Source organism: Hakea prostrata, chromosome 6 (assembly GCF_041222555.1).
Source record: "Hakea prostrata isolate BN-2017 chromosome 6, UWA_Hpros_2, whole genome shotgun sequence".
Classification (NCBI taxonomy): domain Eukaryota; kingdom Viridiplantae; phylum Streptophyta; class Magnoliopsida; order Proteales; family Proteaceae; genus Hakea; species Hakea prostrata.
In genome coordinates, this window is record NC_142605.1 from 3181709 (window position 1) to 3201700 (window position 19992).

Consider the following 19992-nt stretch of genomic DNA (forward strand, 5'->3'; position numbering starts at 1 on the left):
GGGTTATCAGAGACTATTAGCGACCCTTGGACAGTATTGGGTAATTTTAACATTGTTTGTCACCATAGAGAGAAAATTGAGGAGAACCATCATGCTAGCAGCCAGGGAGGGGCTAAATGACTGCGTCTATGAGGCTGGAATGACAAATACTTTCTTGATGTTGTAGTGGGAGAAGTGGGACTTATATGGGTAGGCATGAGCAGCTCTTTAACACTTCTCCCACTGCCAATATCACGAAAGTATTTCTTGATGGAAGTTAAGATTCTAAATGCCTCAATCTGCTTCATTCAAGACGTTCAAAGAACATATTCCTAACATACCCTCACTGTCCAATTTGTAATGATCAAGTACTTGAACTCATCATCAGCTAATTTTCAGCATGGTTACCATTTTTCATCTGAAATCCAAAAAGATAGACAACCACACCTTCACTGTCTCCTACAATTCCAATAGAAATTTGAAACAGAAAATATTTGATCAGCATATCTTATCGCCTTTAACTGGGATTACTGCCAGTAATACGGGTGCTTGAGAAAATTATGTCAATCTGCCATCTCTAGGTCAGGCGTTGAATGATTGGCATGGGTATATGATACGACTATGGTATATGTATGTTGATGGTACATTGATAGTACTGCCAGGCAGTAATCCAAACGATCGTCTGCGAGAAGTGATTGGAATATATATATTGTCCAGGGCAAGGATCCACATACCAGTGTACTCTTGAGTTTCGGTCTTTTGTTTTTGGTGGTTCCACCTGATGAGGAGCATTTTGTTGTGTTTAGTATTTTTAATGTATGCATCAAACCCGATACGACTAACAGGTTTCAGCTGCAGGATAAAAGTATTTATATTGTTAGTCATGATTCCATTTATGATTTATAGCCATTGTTCAACAAGATAAGCTCTGTAAGGAGTTCAGGTGTTGTAACAGTGTCTATCCAGTGTTTCATAATAATGAATCCAGTGTTGGCAGGGAACTATAGTAACTCTGAGAAGGATGCCTATGTTTGGATGTCATATGACTACGGACATCTTGTATCATCGAATGTTAGAATGAAATATTATAATGAGTCAACTTGTATTTTATATTATACTTGTACAATAGGGAATATAGTAATTGTGAAAAGGATGCCATACTTGTCTATGTTGTTTGGATGTCATATGACTAGATATTTGCTTGTATCATCAAATGCTAGAATGAAATATTATCATTGTTGAGTTAAACTTCTATCTTATGCTTGCATAAAAGAAGCTAATACGATTAATTAAGCCTTCTCCTCAAACTAAAAGACATGGCAAATAGTATATTCAAATACAGTATTTTGGTAAAGTACAAAATAACCGAATAGCAAAATAGATGATATTAAAGTGGAACAAATGGAATCCTATATGTATGGTACTATGGTGGCAAACACAGCATCTCATCACATAGGCTTCTTTGAACAATCGGGCTTCTGGGATGTGGATGTTCTAGTTTGATGTTTTTGTAATTGTTTAACAGGAGATCCCCCTATTTCAGCTAATTGTTCAATGGTTAGTTCAATGGTTTTGAATCTGGCTTGACTGGCTGAGTTACCAATATAGGATTGTGGTAGGCGTAAGTGATTGGACTGATCAATATAGTCTGTGGACCCCCCCCTCCCCGGAAGGACACTTAAATCCCGTAGATGCTCTTGGTGGGGCATCTACTTGGGCCACTGAGAAACCTAGTACTTGAGATCATAGCATGTAGAACTGATGTCAAAATGCATTGTTACTGATTGAAATCTTGTTAGAGTCGGAGTAGTCCTAGCACAGTGCCATTCATAAATGATTATATGTGACACTCTTTCGAACAATCAAGCACTTCCAACATTTGGATCTTGAATGCCTCAGCTTTTCTTGATTTGCCGAACTTAACTATTGAGTGATCTTTCCATGGTGTCAAAATGATTGTCATTGTCTAGTTGATGAGAATTTCCAAAGTACACAATCCCTCCTTAATGGATGCTCGTGAGGTGCTGTCATAGAACAAAATTCCGTCGAAACTTACGAAATTTCCCACTGAGAACCTTGAAACAAAAAACTAGGGGACTGAAAAAACTCCCAAGTTTCGATTGAAACAGTCGAAATTTCGTCGAAACTTGTCGAAACCTCGAAACATGTTGAAATCTAGTTCAACCCAGCTAGACCAACTGGTTCATGAGAAGAAAAAAAATTCCTAAATTTTATGGGAAATATGGGAAATTTCATGGAAACTTGGGAAATTTTGTGGAAACCTAGGAGTTTTTCCTACAAGTTTCGTAGCTTTCCCATATTTTCAAATTTTTTGTTTCTTTCATTTTTCCCCAAATACCTCCTCCATCAAGACTTCCCTATCCAAATTGTGTATTCCCTCAAATTGGTTATCTTAGGCATGTTGATGACCAGACTTATAAAGTTACGGTTGTCGATTACCTTAACAACCATAGACATAAAATGTCATGGGATGTCTATGTTCGTTGGTTGGAGGAGAGGATGTTACAGGCATAGTACTACTCAACTCACAGGATGGATCCACCGAGTCACTCCTCTTGGCACTGAGTTGTACTTTCCTTTTATTGTCAGTTATTTTATATTTGATGCTTTGAATTTAGAAATTATATATTGAATGTTATGTACTTAAGTAGTTAAGTTTATAGTGTACTTCTCGGACAACTCTACATTGATGTTTAGCAAAATATAGCCAATGTGTTCTTTATACTCTAATTAGTTTAAATGCAGAGTCCCACCCTAAAATACTCTCTAAAACCTATCGAAACTTCATGTCAAAACTTGCACAAAAAAGTCCTAAGTTTCCTCGAAATTTCCCAATTTCCCACCTAGGTTTCCCATTTTCACCTAGTCGAAACTTAAGTTTCCTTGAATTTTTTTCTATGGGTGCGGTAATATGTATTTGAGCTGGACAAGCCACCGGAAATGTTAATTTGGCCTGTTGACTTATCATGCTTTATTAGGCATTCTTCATGTACTGTCATTCTGACAGTTCCTGTGGAACTAATGGGGTGTTGAGTTTCGTATTTGATGATGCAGCTATCCACTTTGATGGATTTACAAAATGTATTGCATGGAGTTTTTGGGAATGGTTGGTTGATCTATAATTATCAAAGGTTCTGATTTGGTTGTAATTGGAAGATTGCAAGTTGTGAAATCGAGACGTTCATCATGTTCTGGGTAAGCCATTATTGAAGCAGAAAGTTTTCTTGAAAGAATTGTGTTGGGCTTCAGTTTGCTGGAAGATTAAGTAATTGTCTGTAGTTGTCTAATTGGTAAAAGGTTAAACTTGAAATTGTTGAGCATGGTATTGGCATTTGCTGTCTGATGTCACTCCCACCTTAGCTCCCTCTCAGGGACTCCCAGCAGCAAAAACTTCCTGATACTTAGTGGGGGTTAGTGGGATTTATATAGGTAGGTGAAGACGGCTCTTAATATTATAGAGCTGTCCCCATGCCACGTGTAAGGTCAAGATTTATTTAGATATATCTCCTAGGTAAAAGCCGCATAACGAACGGTGATCTAAGCTTGAGGTATAAGAATCAAGTTGTTGAAATGTGAAGAATTGCTCATCAAAGTATATTATTCACTAGACCCCAACAAGGTATTTATAGTTACAACCTAGTTAAGCCCTATACTAAGTAGGAAAAGGAAATATAAAAACAAATAGAAATATAACTCTAAACTTATTAGGAAACATAATCCTATTCTAATTAGAAAACCTCAATCCATGTTTTCAACACTCCCCCTCAAGTTTGAGCATAGATATTTATCATGCCTAACTTGCTCATAATGTAATTGAATACCTTTGTGCTCAAGCTCTTTGTGAACACATCAGCCCGCTGTTCGTTTGAAGTAACAAAGGTGATTTGGATCAACCCAGCCTCAACCTTCTCTTTAACGAAATGTCTGTCAATCTCCACATGCTTAGTCCTATCATGTTGTACTGGGATTATGAGCTATGTTGATTGCTGACTTACTATCTGAGTATAACTGTATAGGAAACTCCAAATCTGTCCCAACCTCTTGAAGCAACCCTTTAAGCCATAGTACCTCACAAATGCCTTGAGCAATCGCCCTAAACTCGACCTCGGCATTGGACCGCGCAACCACAGCATGTTTCCTGCTTCTCCAAGTCCTAAGGTTACCTCCCACATACACACAATACCTAGAGGTAGACCTCCTATCATTTGGACGTCCTGCCCAGTCTGCATCTGTATATGCCTCAATCTTCAAATGTCCATGAGCTGAAACTAAAATTCTTTTTCCTAGAGTAGTCTTCAAGTATCTCAAGATTCGATATACTGCATCCAAGTGTGAGGAGTAGGGATCATGCATATACTAGCTAACAAGACATACTACAAATGTGATGTCAGGTCTAGTGTGAGATAGATAGATCAATTTTCCCCTAATTTTTTATACCTTATCTTGTCAACTGGTTCTCCTTCCTTTGCCTTCAAGTGTAGGTTAGGCTCAATAGGAGTCTCAGCAGGCTTACATCCTAGCATCCTAGTTTCCTCAAGAAGATCCAATGTATACTTCCTCTGGGATAAAGATACACCGTTAGTAGAATATGCCAACTCTAAACCTAGGAAATATCTGAGTTTTCCTATGTTTTTTATCTCAAATTCAGTTCCCAAAAAAGTCTTCAATGCTGAAATCTCATCCTCACTACTGCCTGTGATCACAATATCATCCACATATACTAATAGTATAGTAATGTGGGAACCATCTCTTTTAATAAACGAAGTGTGGTCTGCATTGCTCTGCTTATAGCCATTAGATATCATTGCCTTATGGAACCTTCCAAATCATGCTTTTGGAGATTGCTTTAACCAATATAAAGCCCTCTTTAACTTGCACACTTTCCTATAAGTCTATGTAGTAGAATACCCGGGTGAGGTGGTATATCCATATATACCTCTTCTTGGAGTTCTCCATGCAAAAAAACATTATTCACATCTAATTGTTGTAAACTCCACCCTTTATTAATTGCACATGAAGTAATAGTATGAACTGTGTTCATCTTGGCAACAGGGGCAAATGTCTCCTGGTAGTCAACCCCATAAGTCTGAGTGAAGCCTTTGGCCACCAATCTTGCCTTGTTCCTTTCAACAGTCCCATCTACCTTGTGCTTGATCACAAACACCCATTTGCACCCAACTGTCTGTTTTCCTATGGGCAAAGTCACCAAGTCCCACTTTTTGTTTTTTTCCAGAGCTTGCATTTCCTCATCCATAGGTTCTTTCCAATTTGAGTGAGATAATGCCTCCTGCTAAGTGTTAGGAATAGAAGTAGAGGACAAAGAGGAAATAAAATTATGAAATTCTGAAGATAGTGACTAGTATGAAACATAATTGGAAATAGGATGTTTTGTGCAAGTTCGAGGCTGCTTTCTTAATGCAATTGGTAAGTCCAAAGTAGGATTAGAAGAAGGGTCAAAGACAGACTCACCTGGAGGAACGGATTGTTCAGGGCCAGGAACCAAAGCTTTTGACTAGCTTGGTTCAGAAGGGGTCATTCGTTGCTTTCTTTGATAAGTTTTCAGAGGTATTGTCTACCCCTATATATCATCCTACAATTGTTCCTGTCCGGTCATTTCATCTTCCAAAGGAGGATCATCTGTAGGAATCTCAGGAGAAATATCGAAAGGAGTAATCAACACTGGAACCTCTACACTAAAACTCTCCCTCTGAAGAGGTGTAGGGGAAAAAAGGAATTTGTTCATGGAACACAATTCCATAGAGACGAAAAAACGACGAGAACTAGGATGATAGCACTTATACCCTTTCTGTGTAGGAGGATAACCCAATAGAATGCACTTTAACCCACGAGGATCTAACTTTCCATGAACATGGTGGTTCCGGACAAAGGCAACACATCAAAAAACCGTAGGCGACACTGTTAAAGGCTGCTGTCCCTAAAAGAACCTTAAGGGGACAGTGTTGGTCTAAGACTCGGGAAGGCATTCGGTTAATTAGATATGCCGCAGTAAGAATGGCATCACCCTAAAAACGAAGAGGCACATGCATAGTAAACATGAGGGAACGTGCTACTTCTTGTAGATGTCTATTCTTGCATTCGGCAACCCCATTTTGAGGTGGAGTGTCGATGCAACTAGTTTGGTGTATGATGCCATGGTTTGCTAAGTAGGAAGGGAATGCGCCACCCAAGTACTCAGTTCCGTTATCCGTACGAAGGATTTTGACTGTCGCCCCAAACTAAGTCCTAATCATATTATGAAAATTTTGAAAACACGAGAAAACGTCACTTTTTTGGTGAAGTAAGTAAACCCATGTGGTCCTAGTACAACAGTCGATAAAGGTAACAAACCATCTATGACTAAATACAGACACGGTCTGAGAAGGACCCCACACATCAGAGTGAATGACTAAAAAAGGAATTTTACTACGATTATCTGAAATAGGGTAAACATGCCTGGTCTGTTTGGCCAAAATACATGCCTCACAATAAAAATCATTTAAATTGCACCTTTTAATCAGATCAGGAAATAATTTGGACAAAATAGGTAAAGGAACGTGGCCAAGACGACTGTGCCACTGTAATAAGGTAAAAAGTGCAGGAGAGGTGGAACTAGAGACCGTAGAAAGAGTTGATGGGGACCCATCCATTAAGTAGAGCCCCCCTTTCTATCTACCACTACCAATTGTAAGCCCCATTTTCAAGTCCTGAAACACACAATGAGAAGGAAAGAAAGTTATTTTGTAGTTCATATCACGAGTAAGGCTACTAATAGAAAAAAGATTAGCCAAAAACTTAGAAACATGCAAGACATTAGATAAGGCGAACATACAATAGATCCTTTCCCAGAGATAGGGGAAAGAGACCCACCAAACGTTCGAACATCCTGAGCAAAAGGGACGGATGAATAAGTATGTAACAAAGTAGATGAGCTTGTCATATGGTCGGTTGCCCCAGAGTCGATTACCCAGGAGGGATAAGTCGAATTGACATTGTGACAACCAAAAATACCTGTGGGGAATTGTGGATCAACAAAGGGAACAATGACAGAAGCTATACTCGTACTGGAAGTCGGTACTGGAGAAGATGAGTCAAGTCTGGACATCAACTAGCAAAGATGCTGAAGCTCATTTGAGGAAAGAGGTGTTGGAGTACTCAGGGTGTCAAAACTGGCTTGATTTGCAGATTTTGATTGCTGCCCTTGATTTCATTTCTACCTCCTCCACGGGATTTTGTTGGTCGTCCATGCAACTTCCAACACTTATCCTTTGTATGACGCTCTTTCCACAATACTCGCACTTTACTGGAGGGCGAAAATCACCAGAACGAGATTTATTATTGCCATAACCAGGCACCAATGCAGATCTATCAGATGTCTGAGTGTGTACCATAGTTGTCTTTCGACTGTCCTTTGTATCTACCATGGCATAGGCTTGAGCCAAAGAAGGGAAAGGCTCTCTAGAAAGGATCTGTGCACGAATTTAATCAAATTCTATATTCAATCATGCCAAAAGATCATAAACTCTCTATTTATCTTCCCATTGTTGATAGGCAATAGCATCTTCAGCATTCTTCGGTGTAAACTTCCCATAGAAATATATAGTCTAGTAATATCCCCGAAGAGTGTTATAGTACTGAGAAAGAGTAAGGTCCTTCTGCTGTAACTGATTGATTTTCCGTCAAATTTCAACGCACTGTGCATCATTGCCAACTCTGGAGTATGTTTCTTTAGTAACTTTCCAAATAGTTGCCGCATCAGGAAGGAGGAGATAACTCTCTGCTATGCTTGATTCAATGGAGTTGATGAGATAACCTATGACCAAGCATTCATCTGTATACCACTTAAAAAGTTGCAGACCAGGTGTTGAAGGTTTGGCAGAAGTCCCATCAAGATGGCCGGTAAGACCACGAGCACCAACAACAAGGGAAATTGAATGAGACCATCTAAGATAATTCGTCCCATTAAGTTTCACAGTGGTTATCTGAAGTGGAGAAAACTTAGGTTCCCTATAAACAGAAAACATATGAGACTCTTCAGATGTACCAAACAAAGGAGATATGGGAACAACCATAGCAAGAAGAAATCACTCAAATTTACAAAAAATTCTTGATTTTTTTTTTTGTATTGACAAAAAGTCCCTGAAATTTTTCGAATTTACGGAAAAGTCCTAAAACTTTTCAAATTTAAGATGAAGTCCCCGAATATTTTTTTTTAATTTACAAAAAAACTCCCTGAAATTTTTTGAATTTACAAAAAAACCCTGAAACTTTTCGAATTTATGAAAAAGTCCCTGGAATTATTCGAATTTTTGCAATACAACCCCCAAACTATTTAAATTTACCAACTAGCCCCCTATGAATGCATCAAATGAAAGAGGTGCAAAAACAAAATTTTCTTTTTTCAGGTTCTGCAATTGGATGAGCACCTGTGAAATGGGCAAACTTCAAAACAGCCCTCTGACCATAGGGTCTAGCAGATTGAACAATTATATCCTAGGGTTTCTCAATAGCGACGATTCTGCCTGCCAATTGAAGCTTAGCTTCCTTAATTGGCTGATGATCTGTTCTAGGATCCCTATGGATTAGCAATCTTGGCTCACTAAAAGATGTTTGGAGCTAATTGGTGAAGGTTCCTGGAGTTCTCTTTTTTTGCGGGTTCCTTTTCATCAGCACAGTTGAAGAAGAAACAGCGATTGCAGCAGCTGCTTCCAGGCGTGCTCTGAAATCAAGATGAATGAGGCTCCTATGGCCAAGATTGCTAACAGGACCAGATCAGGGGGGGGGGAGGGGGGCGGGGGGGGGGGGGAGGGGGGGAGGGAAAAATTTTTTTTCATATGAAGAACAAAAATTACCCCCGATATATAAAGCCCAAAAGAAGGGAAAAAAAAAAAAAAAAAAAAAAAAAACACCTTTTTAGAAAAAAAACCCTTTTTAACCAAAACCCTAATCCCTGTTTTCACCACAAGTCCCGAGAAGAATTTAGTTCTTAAGATTTGGTGGGCGATGCCTTTTTTTTTTTGGGGTTTTGAATATTACTAGCATTGAAATGAAGCAAAGCAAAAAAATTTTTTTTTTTTTTTTTAAAAGGGGCCTAGTACTAATAAGATGAATAGTAGATATGATTGTGATACTATTAGATATTACTCAAAATGTCATTATATGATAGATTAAAAGGTAGTTATTGTGGCAAGCACTATGCCATATGGACATTGAAGACCTTTTAAATGAAGGCATCATGAATTGTGATTTTAATGGTAGATTCATATTAGATCAGAAAGATCCTATTATCTTTGACTTAGACTGGGGACATGTTCAGAAACCCACATTTTTGGGTTGAACCAAGAAAATCTCACTGGATAGTAGCTTCACAAAGGTAATTAACCTTGCTCCCATATTACATTTGGAATTCAATGACATTTGGTTTCGTAGTACCCTAGATCTACCTTTGGTTCACAGTTATTAATTAAAGACACTAGAAACAGATTGTAAATGTCATATTTGGAATATTACTCTGCACATGTTAATTTGGCAGCCGTGGTGAAGCGACATGAGAATTAACTAGTATTGGCAACAAATCTTGTGTGCACCTGCACAGCAGCAGTTGCACTGCCATTTTGTTTAACCTATGCTTCAAAAAATTTGGTCCTTTTACTTTTCTACTGCCTCTAGCGAGTCTAATTGTGAATTGTGCAGATACTGTTGTTCAATTGCATGTCAGTGCGGGATCCCCAGCTGCTTCTTCCACGCCTCCTAAAGACTTGTGCTCATCATGGTAACTTCTGTGAACAAGACATTGATCATCTTATATTATTACCATTGCTATTACACTGCAAGTTATTCCAATACCAGTAATCTCCATGAGTCAGCACCACTTGTAACTGTTCTATGAGCTCTGCAATTATATTACCTACATCCGAGGGTCAAGATTCAGTTCAAGAGGTGGTTTCAAGTTAGATGTTAAAAAGTAAGGATGAGGGTTTCAATGCCACACCAACTGGGGTGTGTGAGATGGTTCATCAATAGGAGGGCCCAATGGTCGGGGAGGAGAATGTCAATGAGGGCCCATATGGTAAGGGACTCAGTATGTAAGGGGGTGCAAGAAAACATCTGCACACTATTGGCATGTAGCTGGCATCCTGCTGTTTGTGTTTGAAATATCTTTCATTTGATAAACAACTACCCAGCCTTGTCCCAATCAAATTGGGTTTGCAGATTTCTCGCATTTAATGTGAAGCTAATTTGATGTCTCAGGAGTTTACTTCCAGAAGGCCCTTTTTGTACCCAATATGTCAGTATATAACAAGGTTGGCACCTATGCTTTACCATCAGCTGAACCTGATGTTGATTTATCATGGCAGCTGACATTACAGAAGGTGTGGGATAGTCTTGTTCATAGTGACAAAGGTAAAATTCTTGCAAATTAGTGCATATTTCATGGCCATCTTAACAAATTCATTGCATTTTATCTTCTTGAGGATGAGGATATGTTTTGAAAACATCACCCCATCTTTAATAAATTGTTGCATATGCGTATTTTTTACAGTTTTATTTTCTTACTATGTGCAGATGACGAACCCACAGGCTCGATTGATAAAGAAGTGAGAGATAATGCAGAAAACAATCCCAGGACTTGTGAGGGCAGTTTGGTTTTTCCTTCGCTACCATTAGCAATTAGATGGCTAAGGGAGAGCATTCAACAAAATGAATCAAGCCGTTTTCAGGTATTTCTAGCTTTCTTATGGATGGAAGTAACTGAATTTATCCATTGGGGCTGGTAACATGATAGGGTCATATTCTAGTTTCAGCAGGTCTAGCAAGCGTCTCTAGCCAGTGCAAATAACTGCCACATGGCAGATCAGATAAGGTGTAAATTTTTAGACAGGTAAACTAGCAAGAAGCATAAATCTTTAGAAAGGTAGATGTCAAGGTTCCCTGCTTACAGATCAAGTTTTGCAGAAAAGGAGTTGTCAAAAGTTTATATATGAAGATCTAGTGGAAAGAAAATGAAACATCTTAAAAGGACCAAATGACTCTACTTATGCAGAAACCTTCAGTGCTGAGTTTGCCCTTTATTTATATTAAAAAAATTGAATGACTCAAACACAAGGACTTATGCCAATACATGGAATATTCTAATAACTCCAGAGATTAAAAAAAAAACAAAACTAATGATGTGTAAGAAGAGAGATACAGAGCGTCTTTAGCATTAGAGGGTAACTTGGGGCATAATTTCGTAACATATTTTATTGACTCCCAAGTGTGAAATTTGATATGTGGTAAATGTAGGTCTTGATCTTGATATCCATGGATCAAGATTTTTTTGTCTGACTTTCCATGTGGCAAAATTTGGTGCTTAAGTCCAGAAACCCTCAAGAGTCTGCTGTTTGAATAACTTTTCCCTTTTCAGAAAATGATTTAATAATACAATATGGTATAAGAATGATCAAAACCAAATTTTTAGATGTATTAAAACATAATTTGGATATTCTAAACTCAGGTTCAGAAATCAAAATTAAATACTACTAGCAATTTGGGAGAAAGAACACTAATTGGGCACTGGCATTGCACTGCCCTGTGCCCAGATACAGACGTGCGAAATGGTCAGTGTCCCCATGTAAATGCAGAAACTCTGGTGGGCTTGACTGTAATTTTGTGTTCCATGTAACATTTTCTTCCTCTCATGGTTTTAACGAAATAAGAAAGGCAATTTTGCAAAAGCACCTCTTAACAGGGAAACCGTAATTTGAGTAGTTTTTGCTTGTTTGCTCTTTTAACGCATCTTTTGGTTGATCTTGCTACAGGTACTTGTCACAGGTTCTTTACACTTAGTGGGAGATGTATTAACTTTTGTCAGGCGTTGAGGGATTTCTTGTCAATTATTGCCAGAGGATTCTTGCTTGTGGAGTTATGTCTCCATTGAAGCATATGCATTCGCAATACTGAAGGTTCTAAGCAACTCCTGGTGATATGATATGTGCCTCAATAACATGGTCACAGAAACATGATCATGAAGCTATACAAATTTTGAATGTTATTAGCGTCTCATCAGGGTGGACAAAAAATGTTGTTGTTTTGTTTTGCTCTTCTCCATTAACCTTGACTTTAAAGAAAAATTTGCGTCCCCCCTCCCCCCGAAAAAAGACAAACCCACCCGACTCTTCAGTTTCTGCTTGTGCAGAAACCTTCATCACTGCAGCCCAAGACTGATGCCTAAATTTCCTGTTTGGATGTATAAAATGTTAATAATAATTAAATAAATGGTTTTGGTGTTAAAATCCATTGATAGCCTATTTTTATTCATGGCAATGTTTGAATGCATTAATTGATCAATTGCGAGTTTATTCTCCATTGAGTAAATCCTCTTGGACCATTTAGTAGCCGAATGCAACAAATCGAGCCATGGCCTTTATTGACCTTTTAGGGTAAAAAATCAATTTATTTAAAGTGAGACTGAGGCATGGCTCGAAGAGAGTCATCTCTTAGCCACGCAGTGGAATTGTTCCAAACCATTGCCGCGACAGAGCTTCTAGATTAGGGAGTTGGCCATACCGTTAGGGATGTAAATGGACAATTGAAATCTGCCTTCAAATTTGCATCTGCATCTGTGTAGGGATATATAAATCTGTCCGATTATTACTAGGATGCTTATACAGTTTAATCGTTTTCTACCGATTATTACTGGTCCTATAAAATTATTCGATTTAGTTACTCACTTGAATTTTTTAATTTTTTTCTTGAGATGTGTGATTATTTTCTTAGATTTACTACTAAAATAATTACTAAAATTTTAAATTTCAAACCCAGCCTTCACAAATAAAATGGTAAAGATGTCAATACGTAGTCAAAAACTTGTATTCAATTTGTATTTATACACATTTAAAAAAATCTACTTAGAAAAAACATTTATCTAAATATTATTCAAATCCGACCAAATCCATCATAATATAATAGGATGGGGATATGGTATTATCAGTGTATCTGAGCCATTGATACCCCTACACACCATTGGCTTCCCTAGAACATGGAGATATTTACATCAGATGGAACATGAAATGTGCATCGCTGCTACTTTGGTTGGAATCTTCAACTAAGATTGCTTTAGAAGGTTTACCCCCGTGAGATTATGAGAGACTCTAATTGTAACAAGCCTTCTCCTACTCCTTCTAGTAGCCCTTGGGCGAATTGCCATGGCTCTCTCACAAATCACAAAACCGAGCCACCACTAATTTGGCTATCGGGGCTCTCCCCTCCAATCTCTAATGATAAATCCCATTGCACTCTTAGCTTTATCTTTGATGAGAGCAGCATCATAGTTCATCTTACATTTGAACCTGATGCGTCCAAAATCTGCTCAGCCCTTAGATCTCCTCGTGATGACCTGCAAAATGAAAGCGTCAAATGTGGCCCGACCGCGGGGGTCGGGAGTCCACCTCCGAAGGCTAAGTCAGTTGATGAACTTAATCACAAACGGCTCTGCTAGAAGCACAGAGCTAAGGAATAAAGAACCTGGAAAGGTTATCTAGATCGTAAGCCTCTGATAGTTTACATCTACTAATATGTATCTGAATCGGAGTCCCTCACCTCGTATGGCAGTGAGGTTTATATAGAGTGTACCTTCGAATCTCCTTCGTTGGATGCACTTGAGCCTTCTTCGGGTAGTCGTTGGATCTTAACAGTTAGATCCGTTGAGCGATAGACTTCTACTAATTTGGACTAGTAGAGGACTCCTGAGATAACCTTTTGGTTATGCGATGATTATCCCTTCGATAATGATTAGCCGCAGCCATCAATTTGAGTCTGCCATCATTAGGGTAATTAACCTAATTCATAAGTTGAATTAGGGCGTGCTTGTAGCTAAATAAGTTTTCTTCCTCAGCAAGCCATCTTCTGGATCCGGTTCGCTAGGGAGCGAGTCGATTCCCTCTGTCTCGACCGGGGTCGAGGGTCGAGGGTCGAACCAAGTATGAACCCGGTTCGATCATATTTTCTCCATATCACGAGCCCCTCAGACCAAGCGTTCGGTAGATCCCGAGGGCTTGGTTTTTAACTGGGTTCTTCGTCAGACAATAGTCTCTGCGTGTTCCATTAAATGTCATATCACATTTAATGCGGTGGTCACTTATCCTCGAGCGTTGTGAGGGTAAGGCCACGTGTCTCCTTGCAGTCGATCTGTCGTGGCTCACGTAATCCAAGCGACGGTTTCCGAACGCCTGTTTCAGATTCGTGAGTTCAAACTTTCAAAATGTCTTCTAATCTCGATCGTTGATTTTGAATCAATCTCGATCGTTCAAATTCCCGAACACTCGTGTGGGTGCTTTTAAAAGTAGTTCGTTGTCTTCGTAGGTTTCATTCTTCCTGTCCGGAATTTGAACCTTTGTCGTCTGCTTCACGCCTTCCTGCTCTCAAGCTTTTGCCTCACTGAATCAATAAGTTTACTGGTCTTTTTCTTCTTGTACCTTACTGAAACAAGTAATGGCGGATAATAGGGTTTCTCTGGTATCCAGTTTTAGTAATAGTAGTGGTAATGAAGCTTTTGCTTCTCCTCCTTCCGAACAGTCGGATAGTGATAACAAAACCCTAACTGTCCTCTGGCGCGAGTTTGCTGAAGTTTCTCAAAAAGGTTTAGAGAGAAAAACCGAAACTCCTTCTGTCCTTCCTGAGTCTGGATCTTCCAAGACTTCTAGGATAACTGCCGAATCTTCTAGGCAGCCTCAAACTTCCAAGTCCGATGGCGGGCCTGGCTCTGTTTCCTCCATTTTCAAGGAGGAAACCCTTCTTTCAGCGATCCAAGATTTTGATTTTCCTTCCTCTTATCAGGTTAGGGCTCCCCATCCTGATGAGAGGGTTGATTCAACCCTTTCGGGTGAATTTTCTATGTACATAGATGCACTGGAAAGTGAGGTTCGCTTTCCCTTTTTTAATCCTTTGTTCTCAGCAGTTCTGAATCATTGGGACATTTGTCCCGGAATGCTCCTTCCCAATAGCTGGCGTCTCATCGTCAGCTTCTTGGGTTTGTGTTTTGAACTTGGCATTACGCCATCTCTTTCTCTCTTTGTGCATTTTCATGTTCTTTCTATCTCCCATCCTCCCGGATGGGTTTTTCTATCCAAACGCAATAAGGCTGAACATGATTGGAGGGGCAGCATCCTTGTCAAAGGAACTTGCCCTTCTAACTACAAAAGATGGCGAGAACGATACTTTTTCTGTCGAGCGCCTCCATCGGATCTTAACTTCCCGACTGCCTGGAGGCGGTGTACTTCTTCTTCTGAGAATAACCGAGGCCAACCCTTGTCCAAAGAAGACGAGGCGGCCATCAGGAAGATCAAATCCATTCCATGGTATCAAGAGATACATGGACTTGAGGTGGAGTATAACTCCATTCTTCAGTACTGGGGCTTGGCTCATTGTGAGCTTCTAACCATCCTCTTTTAATTTTACTGAAGTGATACGTCTTCAATTCTGACTTTTGCTCTTCTTTGCAGTGCCTCCAAGAATGAACCCCGAGAACCTGCGAGTGAAGGCCGCTAGGGCCGTTGTGACAGCCGAGCAACGATCGCCTAGAGCCTTGACCGTTGATCAAGAGGCTTCTGTTCCCTCTCCCGACCCCTCTTATAGGGGTATCAGGAATATCAGGCTCGTGGCTGATGCTTCGAGTAAAGGGAAGAAGCCAATGGTGGAGAGGTCTAATGTCTCCTCCTCCGCCCGAACCAAAAGGAGGCATGATACAATTGATGCTTCCTCCCACAAAAAATCCAAAAATTCTGCGGATTGTGAGGAGGTCTTCACCCCCCAGTGGACCCTGAAGTTGACCGACAGGGTGACACAGGATCCTGAGAAAGCTGCAGAGTGGAGCTCCCTCGCTCTTGTTCCTTCGATCGCCGGGGAATTTGAAACCCTGGACTACGTTGCCTTTGTTAGTCAATCCACAAGGTACCGGTCTTCTTGCTTACTTATTTTTTCATAATTTCTCCTGACTTCTTCTGATAATTTCCACCTTCCCAGGAATGCTGTGTTGAGCTTCTATCAACACATGGAAGCATTGAGCCGGGTTGGCCGCAACAGCTCCTTGCTGCAGACCTGTGAAGAGAATTTGGCCAAAGCCAATTCTGAGATAGATCGGCTGACTGCAGCTGCCGAGGAGCTACAAAGAAAGCATGAGGAAGAAGTGATCTCCCTCAAGGAGGCCCTTGATGCTTCGAAGGCTCATGCTGTTGCTGCCGAGCGCGAGGCCAAAAAGCAAAAAGAAGCTGCCACGTTGTTTGGTGACAGACTTGAATTTAAATGTATAGAGAACGAAGAATACTTGAAGTTGGCGATTCCCAGCAAGCCCGAGCACATCAAGCCAGAGCTTCGGAAGGATTGTGTTCGGAAATACCTAAACAGCGAACCTTTCTCCCAGCTATTGGGTGCTTACAACGTCCAAGCTTATCGCTTAGGGCAGAATGACGTTTGGGAGCAAATTCTCGCATCAATCCCTTCCTTCGATACTGCTCCCCTTCGTGAGGTGTGCCATAAAGAGGTCTTCGGGAAATTAGGCATGGATCTCCCAGACTGGGCTCGAGAAGAAGATGATCCTTTTCCGGCTAACCCACAATATGAGGCATATCTAGCTGACGAGCCGGCACTTCAAGAGGAAAAGTCACAAGCCGAGTCACAAGTTGCTGCTAAAGAGGACTTTGACAACGTTAATCTTGAGGAAGGCTCTTCTCAGGATCCTGAGAAAAGTCTTCCTGACCAAGGCTCCTCGGGCAACAATGAAGAAGAGGCTTAGGGAGTTATCTTTTTTTTTTTTTTAAAGATTGACCTCCTTGCTAATGAATAGACACTTCTTTTTCATGTTGGCCTTACTATTTCCTCGTCTCCTGCTGAAATCTTGTCTTGAATAAAATATAAATGATAAAACTTATCACTTAACTTCACATTCCTCGACGAATAATAATCTTGTAGAGATATTATGAAGATACGTTTTGGAAAGATGCATTAATCTTCCCCACTCCTTCATTTACTGCATAGTCCGCACGTTTCCCTTCTGGTATCCGCGAAGTCCAAACGTTTCCTTGCTTTGGTATACCATTCACTGTTTCCAATGAATCGGTAATACATCCATTATCACAATGGCGGTGCGACGATTGGAGGTATCCCTACATCGGGTGCTCGCCTCCACATGTTTCCATGTGGCCTCCCTACGACCGTTGATCTTGCTTGTTACGAATTTCGAAGCGTCATTTCGATCTGGGCCATTGGTTGTCTTTAGCTCTCAACCGTCGTCTTAATACCTAAGGCTATTTAAAGCCTTCGTGGGTACTCTCCATCTATCCTGCTATCTACAAGTTAGATTTGCTAAAGCGACATTCCGTACTCCTGCTTGCTTCCGTATTATCGTACTCCAACAATAACTCTATCAACTTCTGAACAAGTGAGTTTTTTGATTACTCATCTCTTTCCCCCTTTCCCCCTGAGTAAACTACACAGTAGTAGTACTTGGGGTTTAGTTAATCGGGTTTGGGTATTTGACAGAGAACTAGGGTTTTCCCTTGTTGCTGTTGTTGTTGGATATCTGTATTGGTACGGTTTTTATGTTTATATAGTGGCTCCCAAGATCAACCCAAACTTTATCAGAGCAAAATCTTGTAAGAAAATCGTTCCATCGGCGGTGGTTGGGGCCAGTGAGGTGGTTTCAGCTAGTGAATCCTCCAAGCATAAGGCGACTGCTGTTGGTGAATCTTCAAGTCAGATTCCCACAATTTCTATTGATGCCGCCCCTACGCCGCTTTTGCCTGAAGTGATCGCTCGTTCTTCTCAGGAAGATCTTGATCACTCCGTTGTTGATGGCGCTGCTGACGCCCCTGCTGCAGAGACCGTTGGTGCACCCCTGAAGGAGACTCTTCGGGCATCTGAGGCAACTATGTTGGCGTCTGATGAAGGTGTGGTCCCAGCAGGTGTTGCTCCTATTTCCAATTCCAGTGTTTGTTTGACATCCTCCTCCTCTCCTTTGGAGTTGGAGGATTTTGCCACCAGGAAGCGCCGTCGGGTGACAAGTGATGCAGCTCATCCTTCTCTTGGTGTAGCTCATCCTTCTCATCCTTCACCCGAATTAGTGTCAAACGAGTTTGACTGAGCATTGGAATGGTGCATTGCTGCTCGAATGACTTCTGAGAGCGCAGTTCTTTCCAAGCTTCCAGATGAAGTCTTTATGAAGTCACTGGTGATGTAAGTCTTTCTTCATTATCTTTTGATTCTGAATATTACTCTTCTGCTCCTTTTTAACTCGGAAGTTGTTTGCAGGAGTCTTACTAGTAACTTCCACAACCAAGTGGAAGCAGCCTCTAGGCTCAATAGGTTGAGCAATGAAGTTTCCAGGCTTCGGGAAATCTCTGAAGCTAAAGATGCTGAGATTGCTCGCCTTAGGAAACTAGCTTGGGAGTTTGCAGGAGAAAAGAATTCGGTGATCGATCGTCTTCGGTCAGACTTGGATGATGCCAGGGAGAAGATTCGGGACTTGGAGCGAGGAGTTGGAAAGTCAAGAGCCAAAGGATCTGAAACGTTACCCCAAAGGCAAGCTGTTGTTCCTTTGCCCGAATCCCTTCCAACTAATGTTTGCAGAGCCTGCGTCTTCAAGTATTTACACAGTAAGCCCTTTGTTGATATGCTGAATGCTTATAACTTGCAGGCGTACCGGGATGGTGAGAACGAAGTATGGGAATCAATATTAAGGAAGGATCCTCATTTTGATACGACTCCCTACAGTGCTGTTTTCCATCTTGAAGTATTTACCAAACTGGGCCTTCCTCCTCCTGACTGGACCAAAAATAAGATTGATCCTCCGCCTTCTGATCCAGATATTATGCATTATCTGGAAGATTCTCCTGTTTATTCTCCCTTGGAAGGATTCAATTATGACGAGCTCGCCTTGAATGCAAGTTTGGTCGAAGACCATACTTCTCCTGGACAAGCTGGACAAAGAGTATGAAATTGCGGAGGATTTTATACATACTAAAATTTTTTTTTGTAATCCTTATTTCTCCTCTTCTTCTCCTTGAATCCATACCAATGATTGACTCATGTGTTTGTTCTAGCAAAGTTGTGCCGATCTTGTATGACTTCTTAATGATCACCGATGATGACTTTCTTTTTGGACCGAAGATTGTATCCAGCTCTTGTAATCTTATGTTTGATGTTGAGACCGGCCTCTTCTGGTCTTTTGAAGAAATAAGAAATTAACTTCATCTTGAACTTTGCTAGCCACTTGAATCGCTGTTGTACTAGGTCTTAGTTGTTTAGAACAATGCCTTTACTTAAAGATTTCCAGAGAAATACAATAAGCCTGAGAAGGAACTCACTCGGGTTTTAAACCGATGCCTTTACTTAAGGATTTCCGAAGAAATACAATAAGTCTGAGAAGGAACTCACTCGGGTTTTAAACCGATGCCTTTACTTAAGGATAATTCGAAAATTCAATAAGTCTTGAAGGAACGTACTCGGGTTTCAAACCAACGCCTTGCAGAAGGAACTCACTCGGATTTTCATCCGATGCCTCGACTTAAAAGATTCCGAAAAAATTCCATAAGTGTTGAAGGACCCACACGGATTTTCATCCGATGCCTTATAGTTGAATCTTGTTCTTGAATGTGGTGTATGATGCCCCCCAATCAAAAGATAATTTGTTGAAAGCCAAAAATTGCATTGATTGAATTGAAAATGTTTACATCACGAACAAAATTGAAATCATCATCAAGGATAAAAAAATTTCAGATGCTTGGCATTCCACGAACGATCCAACTCTTTCTGGGTGTTGATGTTCTTCAGCTTGTAAGCTCCTAAACCAACTGGTTTTATAACCATATAAGGTCCTTCCCAGGAAGGGTCCAATTTTCTTTGGTGACGCGGGTCGGAAGCTAAGGTGTTTCTCAACACCAAATCTCCGGCTAAATACCGACTATTCTTCACTCGAGTATTATAATAAGACGCTATCCTTCTTTGATAATGTTGAGTTCG

At 40.4% G+C, this 19992-nt stretch overlaps 1 protein-coding gene across 8 annotated transcripts in view; it reads left to right on the forward strand.

Annotated features, from left to right (window-relative positions):
* Positions 1-12772, forward strand: part of DFB (DHFS-FPGS homolog B) — a 78559-nt gene extending 65787 nt beyond the window's left edge. For 7 of the 8 annotated variants that reach the window (XM_089158090.1, XM_089158091.1, XM_089158088.1 and 4 more), the window contains exons 14-17: positions 9691-9769; positions 10249-10401; positions 10564-10718; positions 11799-12768. In XM_089158090.1, coding sequence (XP_089014216.1) covers positions 9691-9769; positions 10249-10401; positions 10564-10718; positions 11799-11858 — 447 coding nt within the window. In that variant the 3' untranslated portion in view covers positions 11859-12768. Of the gene's footprint in view, positions 1-9690; positions 9770-10248; positions 10402-10563; positions 10719-11798 lie in introns of all 8 variants that reach the window. The other variant, XM_089158087.1, reaches the window with a different exon arrangement.
* The last annotated feature ends 7220 nt before the right edge of the window (positions 12773-19992 follow it).